This window comes from Myotis myotis, unplaced genomic scaffold (genome assembly GCF_014108235.1).
Source record: "Myotis myotis isolate mMyoMyo1 unplaced genomic scaffold, mMyoMyo1.p scaffold_m19_p_10, whole genome shotgun sequence".
In the NCBI taxonomy this organism is placed as follows: Eukaryota; Metazoa; Chordata; class Mammalia; order Chiroptera; family Vespertilionidae; genus Myotis; species Myotis myotis.
Genome location: NW_023416314.1, coordinates 51,407,759 through 51,428,977, shown reverse-complemented (window position 1 = coordinate 51,428,977; position 21,219 = coordinate 51,407,759). Strand labels below are relative to the sequence as shown.

The following is a 21,219-nucleotide window of genomic DNA, read 5'->3' as shown; positions in this document are numbered from 1 at the left end:
CTGATTCCATGTACCAAGTCACCATACTTGGAAAGGATCCCTGGAGGACATCCCTTTTTACTTTTTAAATGCTTTTACTGGGCTTTTTGACTACATGTCTGATACCGTGCTAAATGCATAGTAAGTACATGATCGCCTAAAACCTCCAATAGTCTTGAATTTGGTATTAGTATAATCCCTTTGAGGCCCAGAGAGTGAAGTGTCTTTTCAGAGTCATGCAGTTATCTGACCTCCCACTACCCTTCATCCAGCCCCCCATCACCACCATCATACACAATTTGGGGCAGCACAGAGATGACATGACCAGACTGCAGGGCAAGAGACATCAGAGCCAAATGCATCCTGGGAAGAGGACCCCTTTCAAAGTCCAGCCTGTGCAACAGGGCCTGCCCTGTCCAGCCCAGGAGGCCTACTGTCTGTGTCATCATTACTGCGGATCCCTCAGGTGCTGCCCCACTTTTGTAAATAGTCTCTTCATCAAACTCTCTTCAATTGGGCCATGGGGACTGCCATTGTTTCCTGAAAGAGCAGATACACTTGCCATAGAGCTCATTATGTGCCAGGTACACTTCTAACATGCTATCTTCCCATCAGCCCTATGAGGTAGGTGTTACTATTGTTCCCATTTTGCAGATGGAAGTGCAGAGGTCATACAGCTAGTAAATAGTAGCGCTTTTTCCAGTTTTAATGGTATCAGCTGCTATGTTACCCTCCCTCCACTGCATTGTCTTATTGTGGATGTCACACTTTTGTCATGTTGCCACTCTTATCAAGTTGGCCTCTCCTTCTAAACTGTGATCTCCTCCAGGAAAAAGGCAAGGATTTATTTATGTCCGTGTTTATTTGTTTAGCACAATGCCAGGCACACAGTATATCTCAATAACTATTGACTGATTGAGCCCATCCATAGCACTTTATGAACCATAAAACCCTCTACAGATGCCAGATAGTCCAATCCCAAATCCACGGGCCTCTGCATTACACTCCTGCTGACCAGTTGAACTTAAGGCTCTAAGTACTGAAGGAATAGGCCACAATGACACCCCTTGGGCTCCCAGCTTCCCAACTGGTTCAGGAACATTTTTCATTATTACCTCATCACATAGAATGAACACAAAATGATGTCTTTCAATTAGTAATAGAGCAATGGGGGATGCAGAACGTGTATCTTTGTTTAAACCACAGAGAAACCTGGGAAAAGGGGATTTAGCAACAACAGAGGCGACTGGTGGGTTCATTAGCATCTCTGGTTTCCAACCCATTGCTAATTGCTGCCTTATTTCTCAGTCACAGGAAGCCCTCACCACTTTGTTCCCAGGTGATGGGGGTCCCGTCATCTTTCTACAGGACCCAGGCACTGAAACCTGGCCCACCTTACATGGACCTTGGTGACAACCCAGCACAAGGTGGGAGGGGGAGAAAGTGCGAAAGCAATGCTCTCAGATGAGGTGTTGAGGGATCCATCCGGCTAGCCCTGACCTGCTCCCCACTCCTCAGGCTCTTCAGCGTTCTACTGAGGTCAAAGCCAATTGGATCAGAATGACTGAAAATTGGAATATGTCCTTTTGTAGGAATGGATTTGTACTCTTTGGATCAAAATGAAATCTTTGTCTTCTCTTTACCATCCTAGTGAAAATGGCCTGCCACCCTCCTACCTTGGGTCTACCTTACCCTTCCCCACTTTATCTTCCTCGTGTCACTACCATTATCTGGCCTTCTCTATCTCTGTTCGCTGTCTCCCAGTGGAATTGAAGCCTCATGAAGGCAAGCAAACAGTTACACATAAGCACACATATACATGCTCATGCAATTGTGGAGACCTACATGTACACAGGCACGTGCCTCCGCATAGCCTGCACACAAACACAAAGGCCCGCGGTTCTGTATGGCCACATCACCCACACAACATGCTCGCGCTGAAACACATACCGTTCTCCTGAATGATGTCCGAGGCGCACTGCTCCAGGACAGACATGTTTGCCAAGATTGTCACAATCTGGAAAAGAGGATTGAGAAGCTAAGAAAGTGGGCACACCTGAGCCAAAAGGTGCGCTCTACAAGCAGCTGAGCCAGGGGCTACAAAGCTTTCCTTTAGCTCAGTGGTTCCCAACCTGTGGGTCACAACCCCTTTGGCAGCCGAACGACCCTTTCACAGGGGTCGCCTAAGACCATCCTGCAGATCAGATATTTACATTACAATTCATAACAGTAGCAACATTACTGTTGCAACATTACGAAGTAGCAACGAAAATAATTTTATGGTCGAGTCACAACATGAGGAACTGTATTTAAAGGGCCAGAAGGTTGAGAACCACTGCTTTAGCCTGTGACTCCTTTCTGCACACCTGGCCCGTACTTCCAGGGTATTTTCTTTTGTCCCCATGGGCTCCTGCCACCCAGGTGTGCTTCTCCAGTGACTGGATGCCCGTTCATCAGCACGTGACCCTGGGGTGGAACCCAGGGCTCCACTGGGGAGAACAATGTCACCTGAGCGAAGAGGGGGTCCCATCATCTTTCTGCAGGAACCTTCTGGCCCCGGGCCCTGAAATGCGGACCGAACTGGCAGGTTCCCGGCTGTCCTCTGCTCTGGACTGGGCTCACCCCAACCTAGCTTTCTGCCCTGATACTGAACCCCACCTGCTTTCAACCTGAAATGGCGACTAAGATCAAGTTAGAGAACATAAGTGGGATAGCATTACACCCCCGGTATCAGGTATTCTGGGGAATTTGATGAGAAAGTTCATGCTCAGCTACATTTTGCAGGTCTGGGCCTGCAGGCCTTGCTTGCTGGGCATCGCTGAAGGCCCTGCCTATAGTAAAGGGATGCTGACATCAGGTGGACAGTTAGCCGTGGTTACAACCTCACGGGCTGGGCAGCCATCAGCCTCACCAATGTCCACCCCCACCCCCCACCACCCCCCGGCCTAGGCAGTCAGGGTTGCAGAGAGAACTCACAGCACAAAACTGGATTAAGGAGTGGACCACCAAGGGACCCACTGCAGACCCCCAAACTATACAAGGTGCCAAAATACCACTGGAAAATGTTGACAACCTGGCACCGTTTAACTCAGGTACCACCCATGACACTGCTCCTGACATAAACAGCAAAATGCATATCCAACCACGTCTATGCAAACAGACAACACATTCATGTGGTGATTGCAATAAGTAGTGAAATAAAATGAGATAAGGTTTCTCACTGGTGCAGGCCTATCTCTTGAAAGGTTTCTCCAAAGCTTGGGACGCAGTGTAACTGCAGGCCATGCCCTGCTCTGAGGTGGCAGCTGGCGGTCTCCTGAGGACTGTTTAGGCAGCTTACAACCTGAAACTCGACTATTACTAGATAGTAATGTGACATTTGCCAAGAAAGAGTGTTAGCAAGATTTTAATTGGCTCAATATTGGCATATTACTCTGGATAACAAATGTATGTAACAAATCTCTTTTCAACAGAAAGAAAAAGTTTGCCGTATTAATAGAATATCTATCTCCCCACTTCCCCACTACACAGATGTTGGAAAGGGGTACTCATCTTAGGGTGCTGTGGCACCCGTGCCTACAGCCCTTCTAGCTCAGATCTGGGCAGTGGTGGGGCGAGGTAAGCGTGACCAGGATGGGTTGCCAGGGGAGAGACCAGAGAACCCCCCAAGAGCTGATCCCAAGGCAAGTCTGTCCTACCAGACGTTTTAGGAAGGGAGTGACAAGCTCCTGTTTGCATTTGAGAAAGATAATGGGACCAAAGGAGGGTTAGTCCTTGGAAGCCCTCCCCCACCTTTTAAGACAGTGTTTGTGGGCTAAGTGGGAGGAGTTAGAGGAAAAATATGGGTTGGAGATGTAGTTAAGTGGAAGGTTCCCCAGGAAGCACAGAGCGCACAGTCTTCTGAGGAAGGGGAGACAAGGCTACTGGCTTTCTCTGAACTGTCCACAGTAGCAGGGAGCGTGACCGCTGCTCCGGCTACGCTGTGGCCGCTACACTCCAGCCACCAGCAGCCTGGCCTCTCTTAATAGATACGTTTGACATACAGATCCAGCAGGGAAGGGAGGGATGGAGGAACGGAGGAAATGAGGGAGGAAGGACAAAATTTTAAAAAGAAAAAGAAACCTTTGTCTGTAGCATCAGGTTCATCACATGGCAATTACTAGGTAGGTCCCTGTGTCAGACTAATTTAGATCGTGTTAATGAAAATTACTTCCTCTTTACAGCGCCTGTACCCCATGTGGTTTTCGAGGTGCAGATGAAGTATTCAATTAAGCACAATTTGAATAAATGCCAATTAGGCCCTGCTTCCAGTCCCCCTTTTGAAACATCCTTATATGCCTCGCCATGTAGAGGGGAAGGGGGATCAAAGTTTCTTCGCACAGTGGAGCCCAGGGCTGGGATTTTAGGGACACCTGGCTCACCTTATTGGGTACCAGGTGGTGATGCTATCAGGGGACAGAGTGCAGGAGCCAGACAGACAGTTTCCCCTGGCCCAGGCTAATTCCATCCTGTCTGGTGATTTCCAATTAAGTTCCATTCCCCCTGAGCAAAAAGGCACTGTTTGCTGTGCAGTTATTGGTGAACAGAGAGGACACCGGCCTCTGGGGCAGCCCTAGGTGAGAAGCTATGTAGTGTAGGGGCTGCACAAAGGATCAGCCTAGTTCCAAGTCTCGGCTCTGTCATTCATTTTCCATGTGACCTTGACCACATTTCTTAACCTTCTGTGCCTTGGTTAATGAAGGTGTATTAGATTTCTGTTGCTGCTATAACAATCTTATCGCACAGTGCTGGTGATGAGAAGTCCTAAGTGAGCCTAGTGGAGGGAACATCAGGGTGTTGATGGAGCTGTGTTCCTTCTGGAGACTCTAGGAGAGAGTCATGTCCTTGTCTTTTATAGTGTCTAGAACAGTGATGGCGAACCTTTTGAGCTCAGCTTGTCAGCATTTTGAAAAACCCTAACTTAACTCTGGTGCCGTGTCACATATAGAAATTTTTTGATATTTGCAACCTTAGTAAAACAAAGATTTATATTTTTGATATTTATTTTATATATTTAAATGCCATTTAACAAAGAAAAATCAACCAAAAAATGAGTTCGCGTGTCACCTCTGACACGCGTGTCAGAGGTTCACCATCACTGGTCTAGAAGCTGCTTGCAGTATTTGGCTCTTGGTACCACATCACTCTGACCTCTGGTCCCTCAATCACATCTCGGTCTCTGACCCCAGTCCTCCTACCTCCTTCTTATAGGAACCCTTGTGGTTACACTGGGCCCGCCTGGATAACCCAGGATAATATTCCAGGATAATACTTCTATATCAAGGTCCTTAACCTGATCACATCTGCAAATTCCCTTTGGACATGTAAGGAAACTTGTTCACAGATTTGAGGATTCAGATGTGGACATCTTTGCGGGGAGCAAAACAGTAACTCATTTAATGCACATCACAGCCTTATCAATTATACTACTAGAGGCCCAATGCAAAAATTCGTGCAAGAGTAGCCCTCTGGCACCTGGGACCTGGGCTTTCCTCAGGCTGCCGAGAGGCACCCGGGACCCGGCTTCCCTCGCAGCCCCAGCTTCATCCGGAAGGTCATCCAGTCTAATTAGCATATTACACTTTTTTTATTATAGATGAGTTCCTGTGGTAGCACCCAGAACATTTGTTAAACAAAATGAGTATGGCATGCCTGAGGGAAACAATCTGAAGGTACCCAGACTGTGAACAACTGTGTCAGGGAGCACTAACCAACACAATCCCCAGTGTTGGCACGTTTTGCTGATGTGAGATATTCCCAAAGGGAGGCCAGGTCCCAGTTCAGGAGGAACCCTTCCCAGAAGAGAACCCAACAGACTTTGCGCTTATTGCTTTCTGCCACATTTTGAAATCACTTTCCCTTTGGCATCCTCAAAACTGACTGACCACCTTAGGAAAATCGAGGTGAATAGCAAATTGAATCAAAAGAGCAGGGGACCTCCCATGTCACTGGCCCTGTGTGGCAAGAAGGGGGTAGGCAAAGCCTTTTGATGTCAGTGCAGATGCAGAGGAAGAGGTGTACTCTGTGCTGGTCCAGGGCAGGTGCTCTGGGAGCTCTTGTCCACAGTCCATCCCAAGGCAGGAACCGGGCTTGTCTTACATCCTCGCCAATGTCTGCCTGTGCTCACACACGGTCTCTGCTTTTGTCCCTTTTGTGTGCTATGTGTAAACTAACACTGAAGACCATACCACATAAAACCCTAGCGAGGGTTACCCAGGATACCCAAAGAGAGGCAAGTGCTCTGGTCTTACACACAGAATAGCTGGCATGCCTTTAATGAAAAGTTATAATTGCTTTTATGCTGTGCAGTAATTAGGACAAAAAGGCCAACAGTTGGTATGACTGTAATTAGAGTTACTCCTTAATTGCTAGATGGAATATTTAGATTTCTGTTATCCCTGTGTTAACTCTCTAAAAGCTTTATCATCCCTGTCAACTGCAGCCTTGAGACCAGCCAGCAAAATCCCTTTCAGCCTCTAGGGAAAGCCCACTGCTCTCTCGGTCCTGCCTTCTTCCCTCCACACCACTTCTTCCACCAGAGGTCAGAAAGAATCAAGACCAGGATATTGGTCTGAAGGATGAAGGGATCTGAGAGAAGAAGGATGTAGTCTCTTTTTATACACTATGGCCACGCTTTTTAAAAAATCTATATGATTTTATTAATTTGAGCAAGAAGGGAAGAGGGAGGGAGAAAAAGAGAGAGAGAGAGAGAGAGAGAAACATCAATGTGAGAGGGTAACATTGATCAGCTGCCTCCTGCACACCCACTACTGGGGATCAAGCCTGCAACCCAGGCATGAGCCCTGACTGGGAATTGAACCAGCAACCTTTTGGTACATGGGACAATGTTCAATCAACTGAGCCACACTGGCCAGGGCTGTGTCCACTCCTTTGTGTGGCTTATAGTCTTTATCTCTCACTCACAGACACACACACACACACAACTTGCATATACAGATTGAAACAACACACACCACACATTGCCTTATACCACACTACACTCACCACCTCATTAACTACCTTTCCTGGCCTTAATTTCCTGCCTTTAAGCTGACCTTCCCTATCTCAGACCCATCCCAATTCCTGGCTCTATCACAGACTCCTGCCCTGCTCATGGGTGAGCATCCACTTTGGTGCTAACCACTTTAGGAGCATTATGCCATCTGATCACAGGAAGGAGAAAACATTACTCCATTACCCATCTGAGGGAAGTGCGGCTTAGAGAGATCAAGCGATTTGTCTAAGGTCACACCACTAGGTAATGGCGGAGTCAGGATTTGAACTCAGGTCTGTCTGAACCCCAAGTCTGTGCTGTTTCTACTATGTCACATATGCATATGATAGGACCTTATAAACTATAAAGGTCTTTTTCAATGTGAGTCAACATTACAAACCCTAGTAACTGGCATTTCTAATAAAAGGACTCCTGATAATGTTATTCACAGTGAGGTCTCAGAAATGCTACAAAATCTTGACATTCTAAAATGCCAAGCAGACATGTTTTCATGGGAAGTGTATACCAGCACCCTCCACCTCCATGAAAGCCACTAAAATTTCTGAAGGCCACACAAGGTCCTGTTCAGTGGTAGTCTCTGTTGTGGGTTAGATAAGATAACAGGGTCTCTCACCTGAGGTTGTCACTGCTTGACAGGCAGGGCAGATGTGAGTAAGCATGAGGCAGCCCCTCTCCCACTGCCCGTGGCACACCTGTAGCTGGATTTCCTGCACAGCATGACCCCTAGGAAATACCTCCTAAGGATTAAAATTTGAGCCACACAGATGGTTTGTTAGCAGGGGGTTCTTCTGGATGTCTGACCACAATGGCTCCCCTAGATTAGCAGTGGGGGGGGGGGGAGAAGAGCCAGACACAATGCTGCCCTCACCCCATTCACACCCCAAGGGTGGGTCCAGGATAGGCCTGGCCGTCGAGGCTTCTGTTGGACAAATTAAGTGAACTCAGCTTGCTGAGATGATGGAGAGGTCCTCATGGAGATGTCCAAATGGAGGCGGACCAAATACACATCCAAGACCAAGAGGCTCCGCACAGCATTGGCGTCATTGGCAGATGCATTACCGGAAACTTCACAGGCATTTAATCTCCTAAGTGTTTCAGGGGGCGGTGAGCACTTCAGAGGCTAATTCATCTTCTTTGTCTTCATTGCACAGAGCTCTCTGGTCATCTTAATCCTCGCTCTGCCACAGGAAAGGGCCATTTGTTTCTTTAATGGATGCACTCTCGTTAGCTAAGTGGCTGCTCTGAGTCAGAGCAGAAAGCTAAGCCACCCTGAGGATGGTGGGAGCCGTACCTGGCTCAGAGGTCAAGAGTGTGGAGAAAAGGGTGTGGAGAAGATGGGATTGGGGGGGTCAGGGTGGTTAGGGAGTGAAGCAGAAAAACTCCAGATTCAGAAAGAGTTTCCATCTGCTAGAACTTGATCACATTCTCTCCCCACCTTGAACCCCTCCTCCTTCAAGAGGGGCCACTCCTCATGATGAAACAAGGGTCTCTGAACAGAGCTTGGGGACGTCTGAGCTGGAGGGGTCTTGCCCCTTTTACAGGTAAGAAAATCCCACTCCAGAGATGCCCCACTCAAGGCTGTGTGCCACATTCAAAGGCCAAAAGTAATAATAACATTGATATGAGCTCCCATTTATTTAATAGTTTCTTTGTGCCAAGAATTGTAGCAAGAGTTTATAACCATTCATTTATTGAATCCTTATTTCAAATTTGTGAAACATCTTTTATTCAACCACATCCACACAAAAAATAAAAGTGAGGCTTGAGGTAAAATATCTGAAGTTATATGATTATCATAATAGAGGAGCTTTGAACCCAGGTCATCTGACCCCCAAAATTCCTGTTCTTATTGTTTTACTACCAAATCTTGTATGAAATGACCAGCGTTGCCCACAAGAAGGAACTTGAAGGTGAAGGGACCTGATACTGTCAGGTAGATGACAGGCCCAGAAACTGACGGTGTCCAGCTGAAGAAGAGGAAGTGCCAGGCACATCACACAGAGCGCGCCCTCCACCCCACTCCCCACAGCCACGGGCTGTGCCTGCAATGTCCCCCTCTTTATCTGTCTGAACTGTCACACCTTGTTTCTATGGGGAACTTGTCCAACTCTAAGGAGTGAGAGGTTTGACTGGAAAGGAAGTCATGAACCACATCATGCATGGCTTGGGAAGCCAAGTTGAGGACTTTGAATAATTCACTATCCATGCTCTTCCTTGGAGCATCAAGCTTAAAAATAATAATAATATTCATCATTTATTGAGGACTCAGAAGGGCTAAGCATTGTATCGGGTTCTTTGCATGTATTATCTCACCCACCCTCACAATAACCCTGAGAGGTCAGCATTTATGTCCCAATTAATAGTGAGAACATCAACACCCAAGAGGCTGTGACTTATCCAAACCACCCAATGAATAAATAGCCAGGATCCACCTCAGTCTCTCTGACTCCACAGCTACACTGCCTCCACTTCATGTTCACAGCAGGTGAGAGTCAAAGACCCAAGTCTAAGTCAGGCCAGGATGTACATGCTGGCAGCTGCTTGCCAACCCTATGATAGGGGGACATCCTTTTTGAGCCTCAAGACTCTTATCTATAAAATGGAGCAAATATTACCAGCCTCACAGAATTATTAGAACCCTCATAGGAAAATGCTTATATGTACTAGAAAATGCTCTCTGAATATGAGTTTCTATGGTCAGCGATTCTAAGGATAAGGAAGAACTAATGCAGTGCCGTCCTGCTTCTTCCTTTGTATGCCCTAAAGAAGCACTTAGAGAACCTCATCATGGGGCCAACTTTGGGCAGAAGCCTTAAGAAATCCTGGGGAAGTATAAACATGGACCGTGCCCTGGGGGCTTGGGAGTGGGGCTCACATGAACTAACAAGGAAGGAAGAAATACCATTAGAACAGTCACCACTGCATTGTGAAGTGTGGCCCCTGAGAGCAGGAGGGCATTTTAGAGGCCTGGAGCCACCGGGAAGGCTTTGCAGGGTTGCCGGGTGGGAGCTGGAATGAGAATCTATGGCAGTTTTACTAGGTGATGAGGCTGAAAGACACAGGTGGGGATTGGAGGCTAAGATGCAGACAGGGATGAGCCGGGTTGGAGGTTAGGGATCATCTAACTTAGAGCTGAAGCACCTGGTGGAATTTACAGAGCCCTGAAACCCACTTGATCCACTGCCCCAGACACCTTTTGGTAGGGAAATGGGAGGCTGAGTACGGCAGAGGTGAGACAGGTCAGAATACCATAACCTCTGAGCTCAAGGCCTTTTAAAACCCCCTTGCTCAATATGTTCTAACATGTTTGGCAGTAAAGTCCTTTTTTCCCAACAAAACTTTACATGGATCTCAATCTACAAAATAATTGAGATGGATACAAGGGCTGAGGCCCAGAATCAAGGTTCTGACCCAAGCAAACCCTTATTTTCATGAAAGCAGAGAAGGGACAAAACTCACCGCAGGGCACAATGTCAGACAGGCACCAATAAGAGCAGGACACAGACTTTTGGAGTAGGTCCAGGGACCTTCCCATGATGCCTCTCCCTCCTAGAATGGACAGTGTGAATGGAGACAGAGAAAGGCCCATGGTGGTTGGGTTGAGAAAAGGGGTAGAGAGTGGGCTCGTGGAGATGCTCCAGGGGCAAGGAGGCATGATGAAAACATTTCTGTTTACCTTCCTACAGGATGCAACCAGCTGGACTGACCGAGTGCTGACAGGCCATGCTGTCCCCCCAGGGCTTAAGCCCTGACCCCCTGACCTGTCTTCATGGTGACAGGCGCTGTGCCTGGTCCCTCCCCAGCTTCTCACCTGGTCCCGGGTATAAGGCGTGTCCACCCTCTGCTTGTCGCTGCAGGCTTCCAGGAGGACGCGGATGGCATTCAGCTGCAGGAGCATCTCGCAGGCCATCGTGTCGAAGAAGGTGATGTTGGCAAGGGCCGCAGAGGCCAGCAGGAAGACTTCCCCGGATGAGGCCTCTTGGCACAGTTCTGGATGGCAAGGAGGGAGAAAGTAGCTTCACTGAAAAGTGCTTTCACATCAGTGTTCTCACTTGGTTCCCACAATAGCCCTGGGAGAAAATCTGGGCAAGTGTTATAGCACCCACTTTACAGATAAGGACAGTGTTACTAAGGAGGGAAATGTATCTGTATAAGTGGTGCCGCTGGGATTTGAATCCTGGTGGGTGACTCCTATTCACTTCTTTATCCACTATGTACCAGGCACTACTGGGGTCTTGGGATGACACAGTGAACAATATAGATCAGGTCTTTGCTCCTGTTAAGCTCACATACGAGTAGTGGGCAGGAGAAAATGAGCTTTTAAAAATTAATATAAATACTTGCAAATTCTAATAAATGTGAGAGAGAAAATAAAAATAAAAAATGCTAATAAAGGAGAAAACTAAAAGCCCAATGAGGTGCATAAGGAAGGTCTCCGGAAGAATATGACAACTTAGCCCTTAAGGATAAAATGGGACAATCATGAGAATATTTGAGTGAAGAGTATGTTCTGGGTCAAAGGGACAGCATATACAAAGGTCCTGAGGCAGAAAACAGCTCCTAGTCCATTACATCTCTAGTAATATACACTAGACTGTTGTTGCATTTGCCCTGAGAAAAAGGCTGAAGTTAAAACATAAAGATTCTCCCTCTCCAGCTGCCATTAGCAGAGCTTCAGTGTTTCCTTTTGGTCACAGAGTAAGTCCTACACTAAGACCCTGAATGTTGGGTTCTTTCTCTCTGATACTAGTGGTCATAACCCAGACCTAACCATATTCCCTACTTAACCATCTATAATAGTAGATAGGTATGATGGTTCTCTAAGGCAGGGAGGACCTTCCCCAATCCCAGTATCCCTCCACCACCTAACACATTCCCCCATGGACTCCATTGCACCAAGAATGGACTCCTGCCTTAGAAGGCATGGGAAACTGTCCATGGTGCTGCCCTCCCATCCCAATGGATTTGACTTCTGACTCTCAGCTCCAACTTGACCATCTATTAAGATGTTTCCTGGGCCCAGGCCCTCTCCTGCTGATAACACCTCTATGAAAGTACAGGAGGAGAAGCCACGCTTCAGGAATATGGTCCCAGGAGAGAAACACAATTTCAAAGACAGACTGAACTATGTTTTATCCTGATCCCTAGTTCTTGCTTCCAGACAAAAAGTCTGTACTTCTAGGTTCTGATATTGAAACTGGCACCATTTGGCACCTTCTGGGGCCTTACTATAAATGGACAGAAAATAACATTAGTTGAACCCCCTGAAGTGTGCCTTGCATTTTTCCATTAAATTCTCAGCACCCTTAAAGTAGAAAATGTTGCCTCCATTACAGATGTAGAAGCTGAGACAGAGAAGCTAGCAGCAGCAGCCACCATTTATCTCGATTGCTTACTCTGTGCAAGGCACTCCATCCTCACAACCACCCAATGTTTATCACAATTTTATAGATGATGTAACTGAGGATTCAAATGTTAAGTGATTTCCCAGAATTGTGGAATTGAGGATTGTTGGTAACTGCTGAAACCTAGAATCAAAACTAGGGTTGCCTGACCCCAATGCCCCCATTTTTCTGTACCCTAGGGTGCCTCTTCTCTCTAGGCCTCTTTGTTTCATCCCAGTGATGCTCTTGCAGATCTGGGTTTCAGTTCTATCAGGAGGCAATGTCTGCTTCTGGGCATCCCTGCTCCCCACAGCCCAGGTGTGACCACTGAACAACCCGGAATCTTGACCTAACTACCCATTGGTTGGGAGAGCAGCTTAACCAAGGAGTCAAGAAGTTTATAATTCCCCTTTTCCAATGACTCCCTAGCCTCTGATTTTTGGGGAACCACTGAGGACAACCAACCCCTTCTAGGCCACCTGCCTACATCCAGAGTTGAGGTGAAACCTTAGGACTCAGTGGCCCACTATCTCCAAGTTCTCTTCTAGGTCTAACTGCCCACCCTCATTCTTATGCAATCACTGCTTCTGCCGACACAGCGATGAACACAGCCACCTAAGTGCCTTTTAATTTGGGTGCACATTTATTTGGTGCACATTTACAGTCTGAGTCACCTGGGATGTGTTAGGAAGATTAAATGGAGGATTCCAGTGACTCATTTATAAATGTTTCCAATGAATGGCAAGAAATTGGAGGGCTATTTCCCACCAAAGAACAGAGCCCTGGCGTCCTGCCCAGCAGATATATCCCATCTGCTGACGCTCAGGGCAGACTCCACAATACATCTTCATCAGAGTGCAGTACGTAGGGAGACTCCTCTTCCCCAGGCATAAATCCAGCTTGGCCAAGGAAGTAGGGATGGACATGTGGCAATAGTGAAAGGTCATTCAGACTATATATGATTTTTTAAAATTATTTTCCATCATTTATAAATTAGGAGATTTTCTATAAAACTTAGGATTTTTGTCTTATCTTTAAAAATATGTCTTTCCTACATGGCAAAAATCAACTGGGGTTTTTCAGTGACTGACCCCTTGAGTCACAGCAGTGGTTTTCAATTCAATGCAGGACTTAAATCACCTTATTTTCTCCTTCCATCTGGTCTCTTCAACTCATTTCTGCTTCCTGCCTGGCTCTGGTGAATGACTGAACGTGAGCCTCCTGGCAGACGTAAATCCTGACTCTGGTGTGTGGGCCTTGAAGAAATCCCTCAGCCTTTCTGGGCCTGGGTTTCTTCTCCTATAAAGTGGGCATTAAAGTTCATGACCTCTTGAATTCCCTCCAGCTACGACTTTCAACAACTGGGCTTCTGCATTTTCCCAGCTTTGAATAAATGTGCATGCTGGCAAACTGATTCCTCCCAGCCTGGCCTGTGGGTGCCACTGCCCCAGTGACTGGAATCAGCCGCAAAGTCAACTTCACTGATGCCTCCTCTACAAAGTAATTGTGTATCTTCAAACGGCAGCACGGATCCTACAGAGGAGTGGGTTTCAAACCCTTGTTTTCTATGTTGGGAAAATTGTCATGTGAGCCTTGCAATGTGACGGGGCCAGTGAGTGGCAGGACCTCACGCAGCGCCTGCACAGTAGCTATTTGCAGAACGGATGAATGAAAAGGCAAAAACCCAAACCCGAGAGCTCTGACTCCAAGTCCAGTGTTCTGTGTTGCCCCTAAATGTGTGCTGCTCCAGATATTCCCAGCTCTGGTGCTAACCCTGCATTTTCTGATAAAATTAATTGTCATTCAGTTTCAATAACATATAGAACTGGAAACAGTGACAGGCAGGGAGATAGAAGCAAAAACACAGCTTATCACCAGCACTCTAAAGGAAAGAACGTGGTTTACAAAACCAATTTCCTGAGGATTGTTATCCAGATGAGTTCTAGAATCTGTAGTTCTGCACAGGAAAATGGGGGCGGGGGTGGGGGATGGGGGGCGTAATCTAAATACCGGTTCTGGTTCTCCTGCCAGGAGCACACTTGTGTGAATGGGGGAACCTGGAAGAGTCAGTGCCTTGAGGCCCCATGACTGGAGAGCAATGGTGGGGTTGCAGGGAGTAGTGTGTGGGAGGAACCGGTGCTCTCTGAGAGGCTGTTGTCCCCAGTCATTGCTGCCATATTTATTGGCTACAATCAACTGAGATTTCAGGAGCAAAGTCCATCAGAGTCTCTCTGATCAAGTATCTGAACCTCAAAATTTGAGCGCCTCTCCTTCCCTGGGGTCAGTCCTGGTCTCTGATCTGAAAGGTCAATTAATCCCAATCTGACCTCCATTCAAGGAGCTTTGGAAGGGCTGCAGGCATTTTGACAGAAGACTCGACAGCAGAGCTGTTTCAAGCCTGACTGACGCTTCGGTGGTGCCAATGATTATCCTTGTGGAAGGCATGTGGGGCCAGCCTGATCTTACTGTCCCTTCCTGAGGACACTGCGGCAAGGCCCCTCCCTCAGCGCCCCGCCCCCAGGGTGACTCACTGAGGAGAGCAGTCACTATCTCCTCCATGCTCTCCAGGAAGCTGCTGAGGTGCTGCGTGAAGGGCAGGTGTGGGGAAGTGACCTGGGCGACCACGGCCGCAGCCTCGGCCCGTGTGGCCTCTGAGTGGCTGTCGTCGGTCAGGATGTCGGCCAAGCACAGAACGCCATCCACCTGCAGATAGAGAGAGGACATCCTGTGCACCCGTGACAGTACCACGGCTCGTGACACTAATGAGACAGAGAACCAGGCCCTGCATGGCCCAGTCCTGGATCCCAGTGACTCTGGAGGCCTATCCTCTGGCTCCAGCAGAGATCCTGGGCTTCATAGAGAGAAGGCAGCAAGCCAGGCATCCAGGGAGCAGGCCCTGACCATCCACCACAGCAAACTATCATAGAGCTCCCAGCCTGGCGCCCTCTTGCGTGTGTTGTATGGCTTGGCATAAGTCACTTCGTTTTTCTAAGGCTCTGTTCTCTCACCCACCCACAGGGTGTTGGGGGGTTAGGAAGATGAAGCAGGTGACGCTGGATCCTGAAGAGACGCTCGTCACATGTTGGCTCTCTCCTCCTTCCTTGGGTTAGCAGCAGGCTGAGCTCAACATCTCTCCTTTCCCACCTTCCGTCACCATCCTCCCCCACAGACAGCCGGCTGCTTCCTGGAGGCCTCTCTGCCCAGCCACAGAAGAACAAACTTGGGCACGATGGGACGTGAATGCCAGATAAACACTTCACTTCCCACCTGGCTGGTATGGCTCAGTGGTTGAGCATCAACCTATGAACCACACCAGGAGGTCACAGTTTGATTCCTGGTCAGGGCACATGCCTGGGTTGTGGGCTCAATCCCCAGTAAGGGGCGTGCAGGAGGCAGCTGATCAATGATTCTCTCTCATCATTGATATTTCTAGCCCTCTCTCCTTCTCCCTTCCTCTCTCTGAAATCAATAAAAACCTATTTATTAAAAAAGAAAAAGAGTTCACTGCCAGTTCTGCCCCTGTCAGGCCTGCTCTTGGCATCATCATAATAGCTTCTGCTTATTGAATGTTCTATATGTTCCAGCTACCACTCGAAGTGCAGTGCATACGTTAGTACACTGATCCTTGCAGTCACCCTCTGAGGTCAGTGTTATTACCATATTATCCCCATTTTACAGGTGAAGAAACTGAGACACAGAAAGGTTCATTGACTTGCCCCAGATCACAAACTCTGAAAGCAGTCGGTTTGAGATTTGAACCCACATGGTCCACAAGCCCATGGAAGAACCAGGGACCTTAGGCTGCCTTCTGAGAAGGGCCACCTGGGCACAGACCCTCTGCCTCCACCAGGGGGCAGCAGAAGAGGCTTTAGGGGAAAGGGGGGCAGTAACTTGTCAAGGTTACTCAGCAGTGCCACTGCAGCCCCTCAGACACCCCTGGACACCAGCCTGCCTGAGGCCCCTGCAGCTGGGAACCAAGGAGTCCCTCCCTGTTGGGAGCAGCGGGGTAGGGATGAGGCAGGGGAAGAACCAGGGAGAGGTGATTTGAGGAGATGCTCCCCACACCTGCTGCAGGCCTGGGGCTCCTGTCCCTACACCCTGACTTCCTGCCACTCAAGCCTAGCTCCTCGGAGGCCTGCATCTTGTTTGAGTAATTACCACCATGGAGTTCTGAGCCTCCCTTAAGTGGCTCCTGGGAGCTGGGAGGTCCATTAGCTCTGAAAGCCTTGGCAATCTCAGACTCAAAAGAGACAAATGTGGAAACCAGAGCCCGGGGAACTGTCCTCAATAAAACTCACCTGGGTGTGCTCAATAAAAGAGAACAAACAGCAACCCAGCTGCCCCGGCAGGACTGAGTTCGTGCCAGGTGTTGACTAACAGGCCCTCAGAGACCAGGGCCTCACTTGGGCCTAGAAATAGGAAACAGCCCTATTATTGCCAACGAGAGAAACCTCTGAGGCCTGTCTGGCCTTCATCCCTTCCCTCCCTCCAGCACCATCCAAGGCTGTAGCAAAGGGGTCTCCGATGGGGGAATGTGTCAATCATCCAGTTTCCCTCATCTCACCTTGGATGCTGATGGCCTTACATCCCTGACCCAGCTGGGAATACAGGTCAGACCCAACGCTAGTCCCCGCCACGCGCTTGGAGATGGGCCACTCGGAAAACACCAGAGAGGCCAAGGAGTCGATGGTCGCGGGCCTGGCGCCACCCAGGGCCTGATGCCAGGCCAGCTCCCCGGCCCAGAATGCTGCTTGGCAAACCCGCTGAGCACCATCTCCCTGAGCACGGATGGGTGCCAGCCCTCGCACTGGAGCCGAGGGCCCGAGGGGCCTGGGGCATCATCCACCATCACCACTTGCAATGTGACTTCCCATGAGGACGGGGAGGCCTTCCACAAGCCGCCCTGACTCCACGCCCACACCCGCTGCAGGAGGTGGCCCCTCCTCGTGATCCACAGCCCAGCAGTTTCCCTGCACTGAACGGCCCTGGTTCCCCAAGGTGTGGGCCCGCTGCACCACGGGGGGTTTCCTCAAAGCACATTCCGGGGCCCCACCCAGACTTACTCCACTGGACTCCGGGGAGACCTGGGATCTGCCTTTTAACAAGGTCTGCAGTGAACTGTGTGCACCAGAAGCCCCGTGTAATGTGATTCTCTGCTCTCCTGTCTGTCTGTCCCTGTTCCGAAGGGAGCTCTGCGAGCCTGGGGACCGCAGCTTGTTCACGCGTGGCTGCTCCAGGCCAGGCACCTAGCAGGCTCGCGGTAAATGGGGGATACATTGAAGAGAGTAAAACTAGACGGGGACCCGAGGACACACCCAGACAAGCAAAGGTGGAGGGCCCGCCATGCAGATGGAGGGGCGGCGTGAGCGACAGCCACTGCAGGGAAGGGCCGCTTTGGAGAAGCAGGCAGCTCAGAGCATGGATTTGGCAGGTTCCTGAGCCCAGGAAAGCGACCCTCACCCCATCCTGATGTAGACCCGGATCTCTTCCCTGCCTTAGGTTTCCCAGAGAAGAGGACCTGGTGTTCGGCCCAAGCAACTGACCACTGTCTCGCTTTCCTTCTGACTTGTTTTATATGCTCAGACCATTTTTGTTAATTTACTATTATGAAACATGTCATCCCTTCCAAAGAGAGCATTTGCAAATTGATTAGGCATTCCAAAATAATAAAATAAACACCTATACTATATGTATGCGTATGTGTCTAATATCTGGGAAATCTAATCTTAGGAATAAAATAACACCAGAATCCCCCTGGACATCATCCTTGATCTCATACCTCTGCTTCTCTCCCTGAATTGGGTGCTGGCCTTTCTCTTGTTTTCTTTAAAGATGTATTGCATGCATATGCTGTTCAGTTTACAAGGTTTTGAACTTGACATAAATGGGATCACACTATATGTAGAAATATGCTTTTTTCCTCAGTCAGCATTACGTTTGGGAAACTCCTTCCTGCTACTGCATGTGGCTGAGGTCACTGCTGCGGGGTATTTCATTGTCTAAATCAATTGCAATTGAATAGAGAATTCATTTCCGCATCCTCCAATCTGGGGCCATTTGAGCCATTTCCCAGTTTTTGCTACAGTGCTGCCATAAATATTCTTCTAAACATCTTCTGGTACACACGGGCCAAGTTCTCTGGTCGTTTCAGCCTAGGAGTGGGATGACCAGCTCATAGAGCAGCGTGGGCAAACTACGGCCCGAGGGCCGGATCCGGCCCGTTTGAAATGAATAAAACTAAAAAACAAAAAAAGACCGTACCCTTTTATGTAATGATGTTTACTTTGAATTTATATTAGTTCACACAAACATTCCATCCATGCTTTTGTTCCGGCCCTCGGTCCAGTTTAAGAACCCATTGTGGCCCTCGAGTCAAAAAGTTTGCCCACCCCTGTTCTAGAGTCATGCCTGGGTATAAATCCTGCCCCTGTATCTTACTACCTAGACCAGGGGTGGGCAAACTTTTTGACTCGAGGGCCACAATGGGTTCTTAAACTGGACCGGAGGGCCGGAACAAAAGCATGGATGGAGTGTTTGTGTGAACTAATATAAATTCAAAGTAAACATCATTACATAAAAGGGTACGGTCTTTTTTTTTTTTTTAGTTTTATTCATTTCAAATGGGCCAGATCTGGCCCGCGGGCCATAGTTTGCCCACGGCTGACCTAGACAAAGTGTGTACCTAGATAATTTGAGCCTTTATCTATAAAACTAGAATTTCAATGCATGAAATTAGTGTAAGAGTAGGCCTTCGCAGCCACGGCGGCTGCCTGGATCTCTCCCTCACAGCCACGGGCGGCTGTCTGGATCCTGCGGCTGCAGCCCCAGCATCATCCCAGAAGGACATCCCGGTCTAATTAGCATATTATGCTTTTATTATTATAGATGGGGATAAAAATCCCAACGTCAGAGGACAATGGAAGGTAACTGAGATAATGCATATACAACGCCTGTCACAGGTGGCACCATCATCCCGTCTCATTCCCATCTGGTGGCTGCAGTCACCTCCTCTAGACCCAGGGCCTTGGTTCTGCCTGGTTTTTCTGCAGTTTCATCTGGAACTGAGACCCCACGGAAACCTGGGGCCCACAAGTCTACCCACTTGTTGCGACTTCCTCGGATCCTGCAGCCCAGAACTAGAACTTTAAAAAGCAGAGTGAGTCCTGTTTTAATTCCTGACCAGGACCAAGAAGATGAATAATTACAATCTCTCCGGAAAGACAAATAGTCTTATCCCTGCATCTCTTTCTAGTGCAACATGAATGGAGCACTTACTTGTGATTGGCGCTGACCTCGGCACTGATACAGGTCAGGAAGAAATAAGAGATGGAAAAACACAGACAGACACACAGAGAAACAAGAAAATGAGAGAGACAGACAGACGCAGTGCATGCTTAAGAGGATTTGGGGATTTGTCTGGTGTGGAGCCCAGCCTCACAGTCTTACTTGGCCTCTCTGTAGCACCTCCTCCTGCTGAGAACTCTCCATCTCGGCCTTCTTTCCTTCCTGGGACTTCCTGATACCCCACTTTTGGGGGCTCCCTAGCTAACTACTAATTACCATCTCCTGTAACCTCTCTTCCTCTGCATCCTAAGGTGACTCACGCCAGGTTTTGCTGTCAGCCCACTTTGTCCCATCTCAGTCAATAGCACCCAAACCAAAGTGGCCTCAGTGGCTCAGTATGATGGCCCCACACACATACACACGTCTAGCCCTCCATCCCTGACTTTCTTTCCTAAGATCCACATTTCAAACCTGCTCCTGGATCTCTTTAATTCCAAAGCTAATTTGCCTGGATATTTCATGGGCACCTCAAACCCAGTTCACTTAACCCTGAAGTGGTCCATCATCCCTGTCTTCCCTCCTCACTGTCCTCTCAGACCAGGTGAGAAGCCACCTCCTCTGGGAACATGCACCGCACCCCCCAAGCCCCAGCCAGAGGGTCTCTGTCCTCCCAGCCACCTGTCTGACCACAACTGCAGTGCTTACGTTGGGCTATCCTTATCGGTCTGCACACTCACCCCTGCACCAGATTTGAGCTGCTCAGGGCAGCTTCTGTATTAAAACCTCTCTGGTCCCAGCACCCAGCTGAGGCCTGACACACAGCAGTTCGCTTGTCAAGGGTGGGCCGAAACAGAGGCCCAGGGAGGGGAAGAGATCGCCTAAGCCACATAGCACATTAATGCCAGGGCTGGCACCTCATCCTGGCCCCCCTCCTGGTCTGTGTCCCCTAAGTGGGGCCTCTGGGAAAGGCAATGAAGGGAGAAGGGGGTGAGAGGGCCAGGCCGGTGGGGCTGTTCAGCTCAGCGCCTACCGTGGGCCCAGGAGTAACCCAGCCTGAGGCCAGCTACCTCAGACACGGATCCTATCTATGGATCGCCTCCATCCCCAAACCACACAACCCTGTCCCCAGTCATAAACTTAATGATGCCAAGAGAACACAATCTAACCACAGCACTTACACATCCTAAGGAAATTGCTGCTGGAAGCACTTATAGGTAATTAGCTTTTACATGGAGTGGGATGGGCCTGGGCCTGAGGCCAAGCTCCCCTTATGGGAGGGCATGCAAGTGGTGGCAAGGATGGTCTGGCCTGGCCATCCCCCGGGCAGCAGGACGGCGCACCCGGAGCACAGACACAGGGTGTCCAGAGCTGGTGGACGCTGAGATTCTCCCTGAGCGGTGCGCGAAGGAGCATGGAACCCACACAGTTGAGGAACCCAAAATATACAGTAAACACCTCTGAGATTTATGGGCGACGTTTTCCTGCTGGTTACTGGAAACGCATCCGTGGGGGCTTTTA

At 48.9% G+C, this 21,219-nt stretch overlaps 1 protein-coding gene across 1 annotated transcript in view; it reads right to left on the bottom strand.

The window, feature by feature from the left end:
* INSC (INSC spindle orientation adaptor protein) overlaps nucleotides 1–21,219 on the bottom strand; it is a 94,352-nt gene that overhangs the window by 9,518 nt on the left and 63,615 nt on the right. The window contains exons 7-9 of the mRNA XM_036323168.1: nucleotides 14,949–15,120; nucleotides 10,845–11,023; nucleotides 1,930–1,996 (exon numbers count right to left, since the gene is read on the bottom strand). Of these exons, the coding sequence (XP_036179061.1) occupies nucleotides 1,930–1,996; nucleotides 10,845–11,023; nucleotides 14,949–15,120 (418 nt within the window). The remainder of the gene's footprint in view (nucleotides 1–1,929; nucleotides 1,997–10,844; nucleotides 11,024–14,948; nucleotides 15,121–21,219) is intronic.